Raw genomic sequence first — 22539 nt, 5'->3', positions numbered from 1 at the left:
TATTTCGGCAAAGGTACCTGTTATTATCAAACTAGAAGGTACGGGAACTAACAGGCAATAACTAGCCTGCTTTCAGATTCCTTCTGAAAATAGGAGGAAGATAAGAGGTTCTGGTAATGACCCCTACTAAACAAAGATTTAAAAAGGTATGTGAAGAAGGTAAAGGTAAATTCTTCCAGAGATTAGTGCACCCGGAGGCTAAGGAAAGATGTACCTAACCCAGGTGGAAAGTAATTGTACGATGAGCGGAAGAAAAAAAAAATACAAGCACAGTATGCTCTGTGCATAATTAATATACACCTGAAGAAAGGTTCTGCTCAGACAGCTTCAGGGCACGTTTGAATTTTTTATCACCTCCCATTCTATATGGTTTTTGAAATACCACCTTAAGGAGTGGTTCACTTACGGTTCTTAACATCAAAATATGTTTTTAATAGTCTGCTCATACTTGTCAGATGAGAAATAATTACCTTTGATGCACACTGTATGGACACTGTAAACTACAGCATTCTCTTTAACCCAGAGTGCTGATATAATTTGCCGACATTAGGATGCCAAATAGGAAGTATGGTAGCAATCGGTTCAAAGATAATTGTAGAGTGTGTGGATCTTGTACAAGGAAAAAAACTAAAATATATATTCTGTTTAGTTAGAACTAGATAGCAACACTAGCACATCCAACCATGGAACAGCAAGCTAATAACCCTGAAAGTCTTGATGTCGTTGGACCAAAACTCGCTGATCACCAAATCGTTCTAGTCTATCAAGTAAAAGGTTAAAAGTAGAGGTTCAAGGTCAAACGAATCTTCGACTCTAAACAAACTATGATCACACCAACTGTAGTTTCAAGTCATAGTAATATAAGCAAGTCTAACATCAACAATATGATATGAGTAGAACATATGCTACATAGATGATTAAGGTGGTGTATCCGAAACAATAATATTATTGGCAATTGCCATAACTTATAAAGTATCCAGAAACTGTCTGAGCTAAGCCCGGCAGTGCAGAGCTAAGCTTATTGGTTGAGAGCAATTAACTGACACTTTAGTCAATGAGTCAGTCCTGTACAAAAGGGCCTAGCTCAGGGGAGATAACAGACACTCCAAAACAGTTTGACTAATACTACTAATGGTGCTTCTTCAGCAGCTGAAGAAGCATCGTTAGTAGATACATCTTGTTCTGCCGTTCCCCCCCTTCCTATGTTAGTACTTTGTTTTCCTCTTTTTATGGCACCATACTTGTCTACAGCTAGGTGGTCTGATCTCTTCCGTGTATCACTGATTTTTGTCTGAATAAATTATCACTTTTCATGCAACTTCCTCATGAAACTTCATTGAATGCTACACGAGTGACCGTTCAATTCTTTTAGCTTCATTTATTATCTGCTTGTGGAACAAGAAAAACAGCACCGTAGCCATCTAATTGTGCATGTCTGGACAAAGTGAATGTTGCACTTCTTTTTTTAATACCAATTTAGATAAACACACAAAACCTTTTGTGTTACTAGTAATTACACAAAATTTATAACTAAATACTGCAAGTGTACATCTAGTCACTGAATATCCTTGAAACTATAACTACTGCTCTTGACATCCAAACTTGAAACACTAATAAGATGTTATAGGATGCGTGATAAGAGGTGATAGGATGTGTCACTCATCCCCCATCAAGCATCTATATTTTTTAGAAGTTCAAGGTTAAAGGTCATGCAGTTTGTGATTTCCTACAATAAACACATTTTTTTTTTTAATTTTGCAACAGCTCTGTATTAAATTACCGCTAGTATGATGGTACTGGCCAAGACAAATTATGACCCAGGTCACTCCCCTACCACAGCTGTTGCATCATGCTACGTAGTCTGCCATTTGTCTCTATAGCAGAGCGATGTCCTAATAGAAAACAAAATTTCCAACTGCAAACTGATTGAAAGGAAGGAAACACATGCTGCTGTGGAAAAAGAATTTGGAGTACAGTCACTAAAGTATTTCCAGCTATTCCTGTAGATTTAGGAATTTATAGTTGTCGGCAGCCAAAAACTCTGGTAAAACCTAAATGAGATTCCGAGGAAATGATTCTCTCGAGCCTTTCGCTACAGCTGTAAAACGCTACCGTCCAGCATTAAAAAGGACAGCTGTCAGAGCAATGCGAATGCAAAAACAAGACAGAGATCCTCTTTATTCCAATAAATAACTGCAGGTATAATTGAGGCAGTCATGTATAGACTTTTTTCTTAGAGACATTATTATTATTAATAAAGGGCCAGCATTTTGTGCTCTACGATAAGATATAATATGCAGAACTACTGTATATCTTATCTTAACACTTACTGGGTTAAGAGCTCAAAGGGCTTGCACATATTATAAACAAAAGGAGGTTAAAATAAATGTAATTACAAAACAGGAATCAATTAAGTAAACAACACTAGAATGACTCAAAGTTACAAGACAAAACAAATTATTGGTACATGAGAGAAGCAAAAAAATACAGGGGGGTGGGGGGGGGTGGGGGGGCTAAGGCTGCAAACATTAAAAAATTAAAATAAGACGAGTTGAAATACACTCATTGAAGGATTATTGAGCAAAAAATGCTCTCATGACTGTCCTATGCCACTACCAATACAATTACCTCAATGGAAGACTGGGTCGAGTAAGAAATGGAAATTATGCCCTTAACCCCATTAAGGACCAAACTTCTGGAATAAAAGGGAATCATGACATGTCACACATGTCATGTGTCCTTAAGGGATTAAAGCGACACTATAGGCACAAAGACCACTGCATGTCAATAAAACAGTCCCCCCATTTTAACTCTGCAGTTGAAAACATTGCCGTTGTGCAGGAACTGATAGTCAGTATAGGTGCTACTGCTAAATAGTGGAGTAAAACATTCCACTATTTCCATCAGATGGTCTTAAAGAGAGCATTTTGCCATGCATGTACACTAGTCTTCCAAAGATTTCTGTAAGGAAGCATTGGATTGGCTGAGATCATCGATTTTCACAGAGAAGGGAAACTCACTTTCAACCCTGGCACCCCTAAACGGTGACTAGGGCACCATAGCATTAGGAATACACATTTGTTTTCCTAACACTATAGTGTTGCTTTAAGAAAGACAAGGTTTCTTGTTGATATCTAGTAAAACATAGGAATATAAATACGAATAATCTATTTGGATTTGGAACTAAGGTCATCAAAGTATAAAACCTCAGACTCCAGCTCTATGGATTTCAGCTTTATAAAAAGAAATTAAGTAGCAACCAATAACACACAACTTGAAATAACCAACAAAAAAACTTACAAGAAGAATAGGAGGTTCTACTTAAGAAATAAATAAGAAAATAATAAAACATATGTAAGGCATGGCAACCTGTAGGAATGCTATCAGGTTGGGTGCTGTTCTTTAGAACAATGACACAATACCAGAAATCTAGGATTTTTCTTTTTTTGTTTTTTGTTTGATGGTATTCTGAAAAATCTAGACAAGTAGTAGAAAAGGAACTTCACATCATTGATGAAAACATAAAGAACGCCACCTAAAGGTGATCTATAAAGTGTAGATAAGGACTCCATGCATACCAGTCAAGTTCTGTCATGGGACTACAAACAACCTACTTCTGTAATAAGCTCACTGTGTTAGCAGGGTGGCTGTTATGCTGAAATAAGATGTTGCCATCCCTGAGCAGTTGACACAAACAGAAAGTTATATGCTGCAGTGTTAAATATTCCCTAACACTTGGTCCAGAGCATAATTCTTTTTCATCCAGGCTTCACACTTGGAACACTGCAGTGAGTAAGATAGTCCCATGTTTCCAGATGGTAAAGCAAAATTCAGCATTTAGGAAAATATATTTCCAGGACTCCAGGGTCCAATGTCGATCAGCTTAACACTACGAGCCAACACTTGGCATTGTGACCTGCTTGCGCTGCAGCGTTCAGTTGTTTGAGGAAAAGACAACAACCCAGTGGTCAGACCTTCCACTCTACACATGGAAAAAGGTAGTTTGAAATTTGATAGGGTGCTGAAGTCAAAGCAAACAACTTTCTTGCCATTAGTGCTTCAGTCCTTGGCTCTATGTTTTATGAGCTCAGGTGGTCTTACAATACATAACTTAACTAGACACTTTACAACACCACCACTAACAGCACTCGATTGGAAAAGACGTTTGCTGAGAGGTCAAACCTTAAGGGTTACACCATGAAAATCACATAACTCTGCAGTATGGATTAGGCTAATTATAATTGTTTTCTAAATTCTTAATAATTAAAATACAAAACCGCTATGGGACGGTAATGTTTATATTAACCACTCAACTAGTAAAAAAATAAAATGTTTCCAGTTTCACAAGTTAGTTTGCCGACAATTGTTCTCTGAAATGGAAAGTATCCTTTGCCTCCTAAAATCTGAATGCTTCTTCAGTAATGTGGTGGGGTCCTGCTTTTACATGTACCGTCACAGTCAGCATGACGGGGCCTCTTAAGGTCATAACCTTTATGATATTTGTTAGGAACTATTTCAATTGCACATAGAGTATAAATGATGATGGGGTTGTGCATCACAACGAACAAAAAAAAAAGAAAAAGGGTGGGGCAACCAGGCTAGAACTTGCCTGGCTATAAAAACGTAAGGTAATTGCTCCTCAACTGTCTGAGGGAGAAAACCAAAAACTAAACAAAACAAACCAACATCCTTGTTGAGATGAAACTGAGTGGAGTGAAGGTACATAATGATGTCACAAACGACACCATGCATACAAACTGTAATGATATCATTTGAAGTCAGTGGGCGCCAGTCTCATTAAGAAATTACAAAAAGAGGTGGGTCTCCACATAGAATTTGTACTAGCAGCAGATGACAAATTGGAACTTAACCTCTGACTCTCCATAGCAACTGTACTGACTACGTTTAAATCAGCTCTACTTACTTTCTGCAGCACTGAAATACTCCGGGTTCACAGATGCATACAGCACTCCATTTCCAAGTCGGTCATTATTCCTGTGCAAGAGAGGGAGAGAATTAGGATTTGATTTCTACAGGTTTTCATTCCAAAACCTATGGAAACAGATCATGACAACCCATATTCATACGGAAAAGAGAGAAAATAAGGAATGTTTGTTAAGATCATCTACAGGGAGTGCAGAATTATTAGGCAAATTAGTATTTTGACCACATCATCCTCTTTATGCATGTTGTCTTACTCCAAGCTGTATAGGCTTGAAAGCCTACTACCAATTAAGCATATTAGGTGATGTGCATCTCTGTAATGAGAAGGGGTGTGGTCTAATGACATCAACACCCTATATCAGGTGTGCATAATTATTAGGCAACTTCCTTTCCTTTGGCAAAATGGGTCAAAAGAAGGACTTGACAGGCTCAGAAAAGTCAAAAATAGTGAGATATCTTGCAGAGGGATGCAGCACTCTTAACATTGCAAAGCTTCTGAAGCGTGATCATCGAACAATCAAGCGTTTCATTCAAAATAGTCAACAGGGTCACTGATTTGTTTTTGTTTTGTTTTTGAATGTCAGAAATGTATATTTGTGAATGTTGAGATGTTATATTGGTTTCACTGGTAAAAATAAATAATTGAAATGGGTATATATTTGTTTTTTGTAAAGTTGCCTAATAATTATGCACAGTAATAGTCACCTGCACACACAGATATCCCCCTAAAATAGCTATAACTAAAAACAAACTAAAAACTACTTCCAAAAATATTCAGCTTTGATATTAATGAGTTTTTTGGGTTCACTAAGAACATGGTTGTTGTTCAATAATAAAATTAATCCTCAAAAATACAACTTGCCTAATAATTCTGCACTCCCTGTATAAGACCTAAGTTTAGAACTGCCCACTTTAGACCGTTGCAGTTGAGAAAGCACACCCACAAAAAAAAAAGAAAAAAAAAAAAAAAGAATTAGAAATGTTTTTTTGTTTGCATTGCAACAAGGTCCTGTGCACAGTAACGCACTAAGCCTATTCTTCGGTGCAGTTGGAGTGCATGAAGCAGCACAGTTAAGTACTGACACTAAACGTCGGAAAAGTATAAGAAATTACTCTATACACTTGCTGGTGTTTTTGTCTGTAACATGTACAGAGTAAATGTAATATCTTAACTGATGTGGACCTTGTCTTATATTACAGTTTTAGATTTAGCAAGTCTACAGCACAGAAATATTACATAAAATGTTATTTTGTCGATAAAATTACAAGCAGGATGACTGGACCAATGTATACATGAAGCATGAATTAAAAAGGGATAGCATGACACAGACACCTATGAGGATGACAATCAGGCCCCTTTTTTGTGAATTAGATAGGTGACAGGTAAAATGGCCTGATGTGTTAAAAATATTTTAATAGCTTTTAAAGGTCAGGTAAATAGGTTTCTGTAAATGCGGGAAACAATTCCTAGTTAAACAGAAACATTATCACAATAGAAAAAGAGGTCAAATGCAGAAGGACAATATAAAGAAAATTAGGATCTGTGCTTACGCATATAAAGTTACACAACACCCGTGTGCACCAAATACGGCAAAATAGAAAAAGGGGTCTAATCAACATCTACATCAACATCAACACTATATGAACGAGACGTCGTATATGTGAATAAAATGTTGCAATTTTGTCCCATTTTCTTGTCAAATAGAATTCTGTGTGTCCATTGCATTTGCCTGGTGGTGGAAAAAACATTTAGGCTATAAATGTTTTAAAAGTTTTAGGAAAATATCAATGTTCATTAAATTGTGAATAATTAGTAACTGTAATTTTTATAATTTACACAAAATCTTCTAATTATCAGCAGCAATGTTAACACAGTATTATATGTTATTTAACACGAGAATGACGGTAACAACCTAGGAGAGTCTTGTGAGACAGTAGCTACTATCTGTAATACATACAATGTATGGTAACAGGAAGACTAGGGAGAAGGCTCAACACCATTTATTCAACCAATCAGGTGAAACTGACCAGGTAACTCTCTAAGCATGAGAATATTTAATTTTGGCCTGTAATTTAAAGTTTCCTTGTCAATTCTCTTTCTTCCTTTCAAATATTTGAAATGGACACTATAGTCACCAAAACAAACTTAGCTTAATGAAGCAGTTTTTGTGTATAGATCATGCCTCTAAAGTTTCACGGCTCAATTATCTGCCATTTAGGAGATAAACCACTTGTTTATGTTTATGCCGCTCTAGCCACACCTCCCCTGGCTGTGCCTGAAACAGTCTGCATGAAAACAAAATGGTTTCATTTTCAATCAGATGTTAACTTGCTTTAACCCCTTAGTGACCAGGGGTCTTTTTACATTTATGTGGTGTTTGCGTTTAGCTGTAAATTTTCCTCATACTCATTTACTGTACCCACACATATTATGTACTGGATATCTCGCAATTAAATGGTTTTCCTAAAGATACCATTATTTTCATCATATCATATAATTCACTATGAACATAATTATAAAATATGATAAAAAATGTAAAAAAAAACAAAAAAAACACTTTTTCAAACTTTGACCCCCAAAATCTGTTGTGCATCTACAACCGCCAAAAAAAAAGACACTTGTGCTACATAGTTTCTAAATGTTGTCCTGATTTTAGAAAAACCCAATGTTAACATGTTCTTAGCTTTTATTTAGTGATCTGTCAAAAAAAACCAAAAAAAAAAACAGTAAAAAATGAACCCCTAAAAAAATGCACAGACAGCAAAATAAGTGCTGCTGTGCAAAAGCCGGTGATCTATACAGTGATCACTGGCAGGATAGGGGTTAATAGCTCTGAAAAGCTTTTGGGTCGCACAAAAAAATAATAATAATAATAATGAACCCATAAAACTATTCACAGACAGCAAAAAAGTGCTACTGTGCAAGAGCCAGTGATTATAGTGATCACCGGCAAGATTTTACAAATTCCTTCTTAAAACTTCCTAAATCTCCCTACCTAAAACACAAGTGAAGAGGGAGAGAGATCCATAATGATCAGAATGAATATTTACAAATATTGACCTGATCAGACAAATGGGGATCATATTAGAATAAACATTGTTATAGGGGCAAGCTCTGATTAGATGTCCCTAGCCTGCCTCTATGATGAGGCAGGCTAGGGACACCCCCAGAAGCCCCATGATGCACTGCCTTTAGAAATGGGAGCCACATATGGGAGGGGGTGGTGGGGAGGAGGGGTTATAGCTTACATTTATTTAATTAATTTTTTTTAATGTTTTTAAAAAAAACAAACACTCTTATTATCTTTACTGAGTGCCTCGATCCCTCAAGGCACTCAGCACAGGCAGAGCATCGGAAACCTGCCTGATGGCTTCTGATGTTCTGCTTAACTGCCGGGCGCCTCGTGGAGCAACCCGGAAGTGATCGCTCCCAGCAGTAAGGAGAGGTATTGCACGATGCTTCGACAACGACTGTACTACACATACAGCAAGTTATTAACAGAACAGATGGTAAGAAATTCTAAATTAAACAGAACTTGCAATAAAGGAAGTGTAAACATTAGATGACTCTTTACAGGAAGTGTTTAGGAAGGCTGTGTAAGTCACATGCAGGGAGGTGTAACTAGGGCTGCATAAACAAAGTGATTTAACTCCTAAATAACAGAGAATTGAGCGACTGCAGTGAGAAGACGCCAGCCTCCATAGGAAAGCATTGAGAAATGCTTTCCTATGGTCTGACTGAATGCGCGCGCGGCTCTTGCCGCGCATGCACATTCAGCAGATGACGTCGGAAGGAGGAGGAGAGTCCCCAGCGCCGAGGGAGCCCGGCGCTGGAGAAAGGTAAGGGATTAACCCCTTCCTCCCCCCCCTGAGCCCGGCGGGAGGGGGGCCATGAGGGTGGGGGGGACCTATTAACACTATACAGGGAGTGCAGAATTATTAGGCAAGTTGTATTTTTGAGAATTAATTTTATTATTGAACAACAACCATGTTCTCAATGAACCCAAAAAACTCATAAATATCAAAGCTGAATATTTTTGGAAGTAGTTTTTAGTTTGTTTTTACTTTTAGCTATTTTAGGGGGATATCTGTGTGTGCAGGTGACTATTACTGTGCATAAGTATTAGGCAACTTAACAAAAAACCAAATATATACCCATTTCAATTATTTATTTTTACCAGTGAAACCAATATAACATCTCAACATTCACAAATATACATTTCTGACATTCAAAAACAAAACAAAAACAAATCAGTGACCAATATAGCCACCTTTCTTTGCAAGGACACTCAAAAGCCTGCCATCCATGGATTCTGTCAGTGTTTTGATCTGTTCACCATCAACATTGCGTGCAGAAGCAACCACAGCCTCCCAGACACTGTTCAGAGAGGTGTACTGTTTTCCCTCCTTGTAAATCTCACATTTGATGATGGACCACAGGTTCTCAATGGGGTTCAGATCAGGTGAACAAGGAGGCCATGTCATTAGATTTTCTTCTTTTATACCCTTTCTTGCCAGCCACGCTGTGGAGTACTTGGACGCGTGTGATGGAGCATTGTCCTGCATGAAAATCATGTTTTTCTTGAAGGATGCAGACTTCTTCCTGTACCACTGCTTGAAGAAGGTGTCTTCCAGAAACTGGCAGTAGGACTGGGAGTTGAGCTTGACTCCATCCTCAACCCGAAAAGGCCCCACAAGCTCATCTTTGATGATACCCGCCCAAACCAGTACTCCACCTCCACCTTGCTGGCGTCTGAGTCGGACTGGAGCTTTCTGCCCTTTACCAATCCAGCCACGGGCCCATCCATCTGGCCCATCAAGACTCACTCTCATTTTTTTTTTCCACACGCTTCTTGCGACCCTGTTGACTATTTTGAATGAAACGCTTGATTGTTCGATGATCACGCTTCAGAAGCTTTGCAATTTTAAGAGTGCTGCATCCCTCTGCAAGATATCTCACTATTTTTGACTTTTCTGAGCCTGTCAAGTCCTTCTTTTGACCCATTTTGCCAAAGGAAAGGAAGTTGCCTAATAATTATGCACACCTGATATAGGGTGTTGATGTCATTAGACCACACCCCTTCTCATTACAGAGATGCACATCACCTAATATGCTTAATTGGTAGTAGGCTTTCGAGCCTATACAGCTTGGAGTAAGACAACATGCATAAAGAGGATGATGTGGTCAAAATACTAATTTGCCTAATAATTCTGCACTCCCTGTAAGGCCAGGAAAACTAGTTTGTTTTCCTGGCACTGTAGTGGTCCTTTAACAAAATATTAATCAATAAAGTTACCAACCGCACCTGAGTCAACCAGGGCTTTGCATAAAAAGTTATTCTCATTGCAAAAGGCGGAAATGTCAAGCAGAAATCTGCTTCGGGAATTGCTTGAGGACATATCCATTACATCTAAGACCTGTAATGTTGCTTGGCACAATTTTTCCTGTCAGGACGGTAAATGCCATTAACCACATTTTTATGTGCGGATGAATACGTGACAATGGGATACTGAAAGCATAGTGTTGTAGAAATGCTTATCCATCCATTCTGTATATCTTATATATTTATTTATTTTATTTAGAAAATATTTTACCAGGAAAGATACATTGAGATTTCTCTCGTTTTCAAGTATGTCCTGGGTCCACAAATCATTGCATTGTTACAGTTAGTGTACAATAAAATACAAAAACAATATTAATATACAATGTATACAAAATTTAACATAGAACAGGTAGGAAAATATATAATCAACCATGACAGGTGCATTCTGTTTTGAGGTATGTAGAGAGGGATCTCTTAAAAGACTTCAAGCTTAGGGAAGATTTTAATTTGTGCGGGAGGTCGTTCCACAAATGTGGTGCTCTGTAGGAGAAGGAGGATCGGGCTGCTTTCTTTTTGTATTGAGGTAGACTAAGTAAAGTGTTGGTACTGGATCGGAGGATGCCATGAAGTTCACCTCACTACAGAGCTGAATGTATCGCACAAGATATTGCAGTCTGGAGGCTATTCCCTGTGAACTTGTTTATTTAAAAGGCTATAGAAATATTTAATAAAATGTCTCTTTTATAAATCTCCCAAACACACAGATTCGAGGAGCTGAACGGAAAAGTTAAATACTTTATTTAAAGGGAAACTCCAAAAGGCACTGGAGGGTCCCTCTCCCTCCCACCCACCAATCCCCAGTTACTGAAGGGGTGAAAACCCCTTCAGTCACTTACCTGTGGCAGTGGCGATGTCCCTCGTCGCTGTCTCCTCCGCCGCGCCGCTCCTCCCTGTGATTCCGTTGGCCGGTGAGCGAGACTGATCCCGCCCACCGGCCAAGGAGACCTAATGCGCATGTGCGGCAATGCCGCGCATGCGCATTAGCGCTCCCCATAGGAAAGCATTGAAAAAGATTTTCAATGCTTTCCTATGGGGAAATGAGCGACGCTCGAGGTCCTCACATAGCGTGAGGACGTCCAGCGACGCTCTAGCAAGGAAAATCCTTGCTACAAATCAAGAAGTGACCTCTAGTGGCTGTCTAGTAGACAGCCACTAGAGGTGGAGTTAACCCTGCAAGGTAATTATTGCAGTTTATAAAAAACTGCAATAATTACACTTGCAGGGTTAGGAGTAGTGGGAGTTGGCACCCAGACCACTCCAATGAGCCGAAGTGGTCTGGGTGCCTGGAGCGCTTTTATACAAAGTCTTATTTTTGCCAGTTCACTCTTAGGTATAGATTTAAAATGGGGTCTTACCTTTTTTTGTTAACGAAACAGACAACGGCAGTAATACCCACGAACAATAAAACCAAAATAACTGGAATAGTAACCATCAGCTGCAAGATACCATCATTGTCTGGAACTGAGATGAAAAATAAATGAAGTCAAAGTCAAAACATCGTAGGAGAAATTGTATTACAATATTAATTAACAAAATGCCTCTCGATAAAGTCCAACTAATGAAATTGCTATTCTAAATTGCGCATTCTGAAGCAAAGATTAACGTTAGCTATGTCTTTAGTTTGGCCACTTTAACCCTTTAATGATATCCACAGCCACGCAGTAGGTAGCCTTTCCATACTGCTTACCTTTTGCCTGGACGTAGAAAGACACAGTGTCTGTCCAAGAGCCATTGCCAGAGAGCGATATGGCTTGCACCTGTGCAGAATAATTGCCTGGATTGAGACGTGTGAGTTTGGTGCCTCCCATGGTGCGGTACTCCTGCCTTGGAACACATTTCTTTTGAACCTAGACGGAAAATCATATTTTCCAGTTAATGGTGCAAGGAAAAGTTTATATGTTAAAAACAAGAGAATTGTCTCCCTTACAATGGCACTGTATGTATTAAACAAACTACATCTTATTTCAGTTGTTTTGGTGCATAGATCATGTTTATGAAGTGTGACAAATGTAAGCATTGTCATAAGTCTTGGGCAACTAGTTTTCCAACAAACTGGCATTTGTCCAAATTTTAAGTGATCTGTGGGCTTTCAGGACTCCATACCTCCGAAGCGCCATATGGACTTATAACAAACAAACGAAAGACAACGGGTGAGCATGTTCATTTGTTTCAAGATTTGGAGTTTTGTCTGTGGCGCCACAAAAATGATGAGAAGATTCACGGGCAAAAAAGCTTGGTGGTTAGTGGACAGCCAATTAATGTTTATTTTATTCACAGATCAAGTGACAAGTAGAAAGGGGAATAAAAGGAGTAGTAAAAATAAATAAAAATAATCTTTGTGCACTGTGTCCAGAACATTCATCAGGTTAAGCAACTAATTAGATTTTAAAAAGGCTTTTAATTTCATCTTTAAAAAAAAAAAAAAAAAAAAAAAGTTTTTTTAAATTTTAAGAATTTATTTCAAGAGTCAAATTCCAGGTGTCAAGCTTTACCTCTGAGGGTTGCTGTTTATACTCTATCTCATACATTAAGACGAGCCCATTGGGTTTGAATGGTTCAGACCACTTTAGAATAACAGTACCATCTTCTCCTCCTTCCCAGGTGACTGGTCCTGGTATGTCATCGGCACCAGCTAGAAGAAAAAGACAATGATCAGTGTTGGGAGACGATATAAGAAAAAAAAAAAAGAAAACCTACAAAAATAATAATACAAATGCTAGTGTTGGATTGAATGAGGCAGCAGCATATTCCATAATAAATAAATGAACAAAAAACAAATGTAATACTTCTAACATGCCTGCTTTGTGCCCATTTTAAAGAATTGGCCACTTCAAAACCTGTTTATTAATCTGGTCTTGGCTGCTTCTTATCTTTTTTTATTTTTTTAGAAGCAAAACATGTAAGTGTTGCTTACAGCAGCTAACCTTTTTCATTTTATTTATTTTTTATCGATATTTTCAATCACAAGAAGTTATTATTCTTTGTTACATGGCGACTGCGTTGTTTGACAATCTTTAATATTACTGTGTAAGAATAGTAAACACTGAGAGCTGGAAGCTCAGCCCAGAGCGGCTTTGGTTATTTAGACGTTATATATATATCCCATTGTACAGCGCTACGGAATTTGTTGGCGCTATATAAATAATAAAATAATAAATAATAATAATATATATATATATATATATGCTACCATTACAAAGATCAAGGTTATATAATGCTCAAGTTAGCAGCATGTTATTGTATTGTAATACATCCACTAACAGAACTCATACTACTAAATATTAAAAGTGAAAAAAAAAAAAAGTCAGGCCTTTAGTACAAGGGATGTACTGTAAAAATAAAAGTGACCTATGGGACCGTTACTTATTAAATAATGTTATAATAAGTCACCATGTTTTTCAACTAAATCAAAGAGGTTGGGTTTTAAATGCTTGAAGAAGAAAAAAAAAACAATGCCTAAATATTTTCGTTATAGCGCAGTCAAGGTAGGAAAAAAAAAAGATCTTCGCAAACACCCCACAAAAACCCAACAAAAAATGGAATTATTCTAGTAACATGGTCACAATAAAGAATTTATTCTTTGAATTTTCATCAGCAATGACATATTCAACCAGTCACTTCACAAACCTGCAGGCCTAGTTCTGGCGAACACAAAGTTGGAAGCACTACAGCCAAGCTTCTTTGTCTCATGGTTGCAGCTGTGAATGTCGATGCGGTATAGAGTGAAAGGCTGCAGGCCTGAAATCACGGTCCTGTCACTGTTAGGTTCCACTTTTGTTTCATAATATTGGTACTCCACCTCATTGTTCTCAGAGTCTGTCACATTAGAGAAGTCCTGAGTGGAGACATTCTTGCCTTGACTGGCCAGTGTTGTGTTAGCAATGGCAAAGACATCACGGCGCCTGCGGTCAGGTCTGGAAAAAATGTTAAAGAAAAATTAATAAAAGGATAAAGAAAGAGAAAAGAACAAATAGTACAGAAAATAATAAAAAAAAGTTGAGTTGAAATATAGAAGGAAAGGAGAAGAACGAAGTTGGTAGAAGGGAGACAAAACAATGGAGATTAATAAAAGCCTTGATTTTTTTTTTCCCCAATCATTTTACATAGCATTCTCTGTCTTGTTTCCAGCGCTCTTAACTATTTAATTATGTATGTCATGTGATGGCATATCAAAACCAAAACAGTAACAAAATGGCCTTCTAGTGTGTGTATACAGCACCCAGAAAAAACCCTTCTCTACCTACCATTAAACACCTGACCTGATATGCTTAAACATTGTGCAAGTCAGGGGGGCAGTAGCGACATTGCATCCTCTTACCAGGGCAATTGAGGGCCAACAAGTTTAATTGGTTAATGATTTTGACGATTATGCTAAAATATCTGACAAACTGGGGAAGGATTTACGTGCTGTATAACACGCATCCATCACAGCAGACCACCTAGCACATCCAAACAAGTAGAAATTGTTATTTTAAATGTGGAAAGTAAAAAAAAAAAAAAAAAAAAAAAAAAAAAAAATGTGCAATAGAAGAAATATCAGTAAATACTATTTATTATTATTACAGATGAAACAATGGTTTGGTAAGTGGTGCAGGTGAAAGTTCTGGTTAACATGGTAAGCGGTGTTTAAAAGAGCCATGTAAAATTCACCCTTAAAAAGCATCGCCAACTCAATTCACTGTTAGAATCGTAGATTAACGCTTTAATATGTATTCTCTTCAAGTTAATCTACAGAATAAGATCACAAAATACCAGGAGACCTCATATTGCAGGGCCTGTTCTGGAATAAGATGGAAAAGAATAAGAACTCTAATCCTTAGACAGAACAAGTTGGATTCCCCGGCCAGCCCATGAGGACCCCTGTACTTACTACTCCATAAGGTAAGCTCAGGGCAGGATAAAAGAAAGGAATACTGCACATTGTTCTATCTTATCTTGTCATACACTTGGTGAAAGAGTTAATAGAAGCTTGCAGTACACATTATAGCATAGGAACAAAAACAAACCAGGACATTCCATTGTGACTCAGACCCCACTCCGCACCACCCAACCTGGAATAAACCTTCCATCTCCCTGGGCTGCCTGAACTTGTCAGATAGCATTAATCCCGTTTCATATTCTTCCTACAGCACCATCTCCCTTTTCCTTCCCCTTTTGCAGTTAGTTTCCAAAACAGAAATCTTTCTACCCTAGGGCCCATTAACTCTTTCGGAAGATTTCTTTGGTTACTGTGATCCAGAGAACATGTTTACATTAAGACCAGAGCTACCCAGGCACCAAACTTGTATTGCATGTACATAACTCCAGATGCTGAAAGTATCCCAAAGTATTGTTTTCCCTCTTGTTTTTCTAGGTTGCCCTACCTAGCTAGCACTCACACACAAACAAAAATAACAACAACAACAATTATGGCTCATAAGAGTTATTATTCTAGAACACATGTTATAAAGTAAGGTGGTTAATTCAGATCATTCTTAAAATAACGAGAATTACAGTAGTCTATAAATTACAAAACCAAACAAACAAAAAAAACTCCCTCCTTTACATTTCTTTTTGTCCCTTGTTTGGACATAAAACAAGCCTGTATTTTCTAGAAGCTTTGGATTACTTATATTATTACTTATATTAACTCACGTCCTTAAAGAATTCTTCACCATTCCATGAACATTCACTAACAATGAGCAGGGATGTCTTACACTATGTTAGATGCTAGTTGCAGGAATTCTTAAAAAAAAATAGATTTTGTACAAATTCTTGAATTCCTTTTTCAGCGTAGCTAGGATCATTTTCTATGCAACACCCTATTAGAATAAGGCAATGATTCAATAGCCACAGGGTTAAATTCTTGTTTTGTTATACCGTGACTATGGTGGCTTATCTCTCCACCAATTTGGTAACTGCAACTTTCTTTTATTAAAAAGTGTTTTAGTATATACATATACAACTCAAAATGATGCTTCTCCAACTCTCAACCATGATTACCAGAAGCTCTTCACAATGGACAAACTAGCCTGCGTGTAGAATTTCATTAATGGATCAGTCAATTAGCCTGTAACTCTGTATAAATCAGTAGCTAGTGCTCCAGTTGAGGTGAAACTACAAATCCAGCAATCACTCTAAAAAATGAAAGTATGCATGTGGTTGGCAATGGGTTGGCATCAATCTCAAGAAAGATAGTGTTCCTTAAAACATAGCACTGTTCATTGAAGTTAGTTATATTTGAGTTTGAAGGGAAACGGGAAGGGAGGTAGAGAGGAAGGAAGGAATTACGTTTGACACAACAGTGCCCATTGACAACGAATAGTAGGCAGACTTCAGAGATAAGACATGGTTATGTACAGTAAACACTAAAACTAGTAGTAAATAGGATTTTGTATCTTTTTTAACGTTGTTCCTCAATAATGCCTTCAGTTTAGACTTGATCAGGCAGAAGAAACAGAATGACATATGAGAGTAATAGTTTGGGGGTTTTATCCCTGCACTACAGACTGTAGTGATACAACTCCTGGTGCTGCCCTCTTACCTTGGTACAAATATAGCGTTGTGCAAGAAGTTTTCAAACACTTTTCTGTATTCCGCCTCATCCTTCTCCGCCTTTTTCTCTGCTTCCGTTTTAGGGCAGGCACAGCATGTCCCCTCTTTATCACCTCCTGTAGGCTTTGTGGGCTCCACCGAATCCTCTGTGTCAATGGTCCCATCAGCAAATTTACGTATGGGGACTTTACCTACAGAAAGAAAAATAGAAAGAAAAATACTTTAATAAAAATTAAATTTTTTATTTTATTTTAGGACAATCATAATAATATTCAAGCTCTGGCAATTGAAAGGAATGGACTGGATGCATACAATTCCCTTACAATTCAATTGGAGTTTCTGGCTCCAGTTCATCTATTTATTATTTAACTCTGAAAGCTATCTGCCTTTGTGCAGTTGCCTTATCCTGCAACTCTTCCCATATACAAAAACATATTTATAAAGGATCAGAACTGTTTGTACATTATCCATGACTACCCTTATATACTAAAGGAATTGCTTCTCTGATGGTCAAAACCAACTGCAACATGACAGTATTAAGTATGGCACCTTTGAGGCAGTAGTCATGCTGGTACAGGTAACTATCCTGAGGCTGTTGTTGCCAGCGGACGATGTAGTAGGACAGATTTCCATTTGGAAATGTAGGTGGTTTCCATCTTACGATCAGTTGAGAGGACGCGTTGGACACGGAGATCACATCCAAAGGAATAGAAGGAACTAAATGAGAAGATAAACATATCATGTATTGGTTTCCAATATGCTGCCTCATAAAATATTCTAAGTACCACACATAGCACTTGCCATCTGAGTAGGAATCACTAACCACTCATACATAACACAACCATAAGGCTGTAGAATATACTAACAGGATTATTTACTAAAGTGAAATTCAAAGTGGATTTCAAATTTAAAGGGACACTATAGTCACCTGAACAACTTCAGCTTAATGAGGTTGTTCAGGTGAGAACTATAGCTCCCTGCAGCCTCTCTCATGTAAACACTGTATTTTCTGAGAAAATACAGTGTTTACATTAAAGGTATGAACACCTCCAGTTGCAGTCACTCAGAATGCCACCAGAGGGACTTCGGAGTTGATGGAGGCATAATTTGCCTCCATCCACTCAGATCTGCTGTCAGCAGAGCACAGGGCAGCCCTGTGCACAGCATCCTGTGATTCAGTATCTCCTCCCTCTGCATGCAGACACTATACCTTCATCATAGAGATTCATTGATTCAATTAATCTCTATGAGGAGATGCTGATTGGCCAGGGCTGTGTTTGAATTGTGCTGGCTCTGCCCCTGATCTGCCTCTTTGTCAGTCTCAGCCAATCCTATGGGGAAGCACTGTGATTGGCTCAGGCTACCACATGTCAGCAGACTGACTTTTTTTTTCTGAGTCTAACAGCATGCAGAATTACAGCTTCTGGCTTGAATACAGTAAGATTTTTACTATATTTATGGAGGCATGAGTGGCCCAGGGGGCTAGATGGTGGTGTTAACACTATAGGGTCAGGAATACATGTTTGTGTTCCTGACCCTATAGTGATCCTTTAAGGGAAGAGTAGTTGAACCAAAGTACAGTTGACTTAACCTTGAATTCACACATCAGTGAATAATCCTGCAAGTGTTACAAATACAGCTTGCCAACAGAGTAGGATTCACTCACTCCTAGACAATCAAGCCACGAGGGCTTACACTCATTTGAACGTAAGCCTTGCTGGCTAAATTAGTGAAAGTGCAGGAAATGCCAATGTGAGCTTATGGAAGTATACTTAAAACACAGCCTGACAAAAGTAATATTGGATACTTATTCCAAATAAACTAGAGTTCTAATTCAAAGGTTCGTAATTTAAGTGGCAACAAATACAGATTTTGGACTGTCCATAAAAATACACAATTATATTTATTAAACAGTACAGAGATCAAGTTTGCACTTATTCTAATATCTTCGTATTAAACTTTATAATGTATGTGAAAAATTAAGTCATTTTACTGGATCCTACCTATTTTCTGTCTTTTTGGCTTACCTCATCCAGCTTCACACCACTAAAGCGATTCCCTAACAAATAGGCAGACCTTGGCACAGCACATCTCGTCCCAAGTTAGGCCTTAACATTCTGAGTACTACAGTGGAATATTTTATTGATATGTTCTTTAATGTTGGCATTAGAGAGAGAGAAAAAAAAAATCTCAAATGTCACAATGCACTGTTGAAGTAAAGGGGAATTTCATAAGAAAACATCAAACCTTCAGCTTCTGTGCGTATGTATACAATCTTGCTCTTGGCTCCATGAACCTGGCGGCTATCCGTCATAGTGAGAGTGAGAGCCTTCACATAGATTGCATACTGAGTCCATGGTTTTAATGGCTGCAGGAGAATTCCTGGATTCTTGTCTTTGCTGACTGGAAGGTCTACATCAACCATGTTCCAACTGTTGGATCCACAGGCATCCTGGCCATCATATTCAGTCACATTTGCATACGGACTAGCAAAAAAGAATACACATCAAGAATGCAATAAGAACCTTTCTAAATTAATGGAGCACATTTACTCTACTAAGTAAAGCAGTAATAGTTCGACTGACTGCAAAAGACTGGTTACTACCAACGGATCTTGCAAACCATTTAAAAACAAAAAAAAATCTGTAATCAATGCCAGGTTGTAGCTCAAGAGTATATTTTACCATTTGCCGTCAATTGTACATTGCTGCTAAATCTGTTAGAGCTTTATAAATGTATAATAATGACAATCTTTTTGTCTGTTATAAACCTTAATGGTTAACCTGTTGCATTTAAGCAAGAATTGAAGATGCAAGTGGTTTCTAACAATCAATTTACACAAATTCCAATGGATACATTTCAGCCCTTTGATTGGCAAACAAGAGGGGCTACAATAACATTAGTTCACATCATGGTTATGCACACCTAACTGAAACAAGGGTTTTTGGGGAATAGCAAAAAGAAGATAACTCACGCCTCCTTGTAGTAAACAGTAAAACTGATGAGGTCTCTATAATCTGGTGGCCGGTATCGTTCCCACGTCAGTATGATTCGATTTTTCAGAGTGGCGTTGGAAATAAAGTGCAAGACATGGCTCTCACCTGTTGCATACAAAAAGGAAGACATTTTACAAACTGGCATAATAACATACTTTTCTATTGTACTTTCTCACCAACTCCAAGCTGGCTCTAATTAGGGCAAACAACTACAGAGGGAATGCTTGTGATTCACCTACTTCCCCCATTGTAAAAAAGAATGTTGAATGTTACAGAGGATCACAGGGGAAAAGCTCTGTGCACATTTGCTAGTTGCAAGAGCAGCCTGGATTTTCCTTTTGACATACTGATATACTGTTTTAGCCAGGCATACGTGTACTATAAACTGCATTACACCCACATTCAGATAAAACTTTTACATTATGCTGGAATTTCAAAATCTGCATTTCCAAGCACATCGAGCGATTTCTTAGAAATATCAACTATCAGGGCACTGTGTATATATTATTTATTTCTACTGTATTTCCTAAAAGAAACCAGAATTTAAAAATTCTGCACATTTTACAGTTTTACCATTTAATCCCCCCCCCCCACCCCCTCCCCCATTTCAACCAAACAGCTGATAAATTTAAAGGGTTACTCCAAGAATCAAAACCACTACAGGCCACTGTACTGGTTACAATGCCAGGAGAAACTTGGCGCTCAATGAAGTGATCTGGGTGCCAGGTCCCTCAGGTTTTAACCCTTCACATGTAAACATAGCAGTTTCAGAGAAACGGCTATGTTTACATTTGGGGTTAATCCAGCCTCTGGACAGCCACTAGAGCAGGGCTCGACAAATCCCAGGCGCCAGATCGCCACGGCGACTAGAAATTTCGCCCTGGCGTCTGGGATTTGCCAGCTCTCTAGTAAGTGTGGGAAGGCACTTTGACACTGCCCGTGGGTACATGGAGGCGGCCGTCTGCCGGTGTTCTATCAAAATTCCCTACCCGTGAAAATCCCCTACCCTCGTCACTTCCGGTGAGGGGAATCAGCTGGATCCTGTGCTCACATGTGTGCTAGCACTCATGCTACTCCTCCAAAGCAAGGTCCTGGAAGGTAAGTAAAACTAGTTTTACACTTTCATTATAGTTAGTGCATTCACTAAGCTTAGGACATGGGACATTTAGGGTTAATGTTAGGGTTCAAATTAGGGTTAGGATTAGGGACTTCACATTTAGTGATATTTCACATTAGGGGAATATCACTAAATTGTGCTTTTTCACACTTTATTTTAACCCTTACCCCAAGGGTTAGGGTAGGAATAGAGTGTGAGAGAGGTTAGAATCACTTTCCTAACCCTAATTTGAACCCTAACATTAACCTTAAATGTCCCATGTGCCTAAGCTTAGTGAATGCACTAACTATAATGAAAGTGTATAACTAGTTTTACTTACCTTCCAGGACCTTGCTGTGGAGGAGTAGCAGGAGTGCTAGCACGCATGTGCAGCACAGGATCCAGCTGATTCCCCTCCCTGGAAGTGACGAGGGTAGGGGATTTTCACGAGGTAGGGGAATTTGATAGAACACCGGTACATGGAGGCGGCCGTCCGCCGGAGAATTATGGGCGGCGCGCGAGGAGGCAGTACTCTGCCTGCAGCTCCTCTCTGCTCCCTTGCGCTGTGTAATGATGCCGGGAGCCGGCATATGACGTCATTCCAGCCACGGCATCATAACAGAGCGCGAGGGAGCAGAGAGCAGCTACAGGCAGAGTACTGCTCCCTTGCATACAGGAAGAGATCAGCCCCACTGGACCCCAGGGAAAGACCCACTCAGCTCTCCCAAAGGTAGGGAGGCTGAGTGGGTTTCAATTAAAACAAAAATGTGTGTGTGTGTGTGTGTGTGTGTGTGTGTGTGTGTGTGTGTAAGCCTGTGTGACTCTGTCAAGAGTGTGTGCTGAGCCTCTCAGTGTGTGTGTGCGCGCCTGTCAGAGTGAGCGAGCCTGTCGGAGTGTGTGTGTAAGAGAGCCTGTCAGTGTCTGTATGTGTGTGAGTGAGAGAGAGAGAGAGCCTGTCAGTGTGTGTGTTTGTTTGTTAGAGAGCCGGTCAGTGTGTGTGTGTGTGTGTGTGTGTGTGTGTGTGTGTGCGCGCGCGCGCCTGTGTGCTGTCAGAGTGAGCGAGCCTGTCAGAGTGTGTGTATGAGAGAGCCTGTCAGTGTCTGTATGTGTGTGAGAGAGAGCCTGTCAGTGTGTGTGTGCTTGTTAGAGAGCCTGTCAGTGTGTGTGCTTGTTAGAGAGCCTGTCAGTTTGTGTGTGTGCTTGTTAGAGAGCCTGTCAGTTTGTGTGTGTTTGTTAGAGAGCCTGTCAGTGTGTGTGTGCGCGCCTGTGTGCTGTCAGAGTGAGCGAGCCTGTCAGAGTGTGTGTGTGTGAGAGAGCCTCTCTGTGTCTATGTGTGTGAGATAGAGAGCCTGTCAGAGTGTGTGTTTGTTAGAGAGACTGTCAGTGTGTGAATGCGCGCGAGCCTGTCAGTGTCTGTATGTGTGTGTGAGAGAGAGAGCCTGTCAAGAGTGTGCGTGCAAGCCTGTTGTCAGCATGAGTGTGTATGTGAGCCTGTCAGTGTGTGTGTGTGTGAGAGACAGTCAGTGTGTGCGTGCGCGTTTAGGTACTTGCCCCTCCGATCGCATGAGGAAGGTGTTTTTTACTC

General features: G+C 39.1%; 1 protein-coding gene across 1 annotated transcript in view; it reads right to left on the bottom strand.

Moving 5' to 3' along the window:
- Positions 1 to 22539, bottom strand: part of IGF1R (insulin like growth factor 1 receptor) — a 180329-nt gene that overhangs the window by 19375 nt on the left and 138415 nt on the right. The window contains exons 7-15 of the mRNA XM_063448856.1: positions 19837 to 19963; positions 19110 to 19348; positions 17412 to 17579; positions 16852 to 17053; positions 13956 to 14242; positions 12821 to 12960; positions 12016 to 12175; positions 11684 to 11789; positions 4925 to 4995 (exon numbers count right to left, since the gene is read on the bottom strand). Of these exons, the coding sequence (XP_063304926.1) occupies positions 4925 to 4995; positions 11684 to 11789; positions 12016 to 12175; positions 12821 to 12960; positions 13956 to 14242; positions 16852 to 17053; positions 17412 to 17579; positions 19110 to 19348; positions 19837 to 19963 (1500 nt within the window). The remainder of the gene's footprint in view (positions 1 to 4924; positions 4996 to 11683; positions 11790 to 12015; positions 12176 to 12820; positions 12961 to 13955; positions 14243 to 16851; positions 17054 to 17411; positions 17580 to 19109; positions 19349 to 19836; positions 19964 to 22539) is intronic.

The sequence above is a fragment of the Pelobates fuscus genome, chromosome 3 (genome assembly GCF_036172605.1).
Source record: "Pelobates fuscus isolate aPelFus1 chromosome 3, aPelFus1.pri, whole genome shotgun sequence".
Taxonomy (NCBI): domain Eukaryota; kingdom Metazoa; phylum Chordata; class Amphibia; order Anura; family Pelobatidae; genus Pelobates; species Pelobates fuscus.
This window is presented reverse-complemented; position numbering and strand designations above follow the sequence as displayed.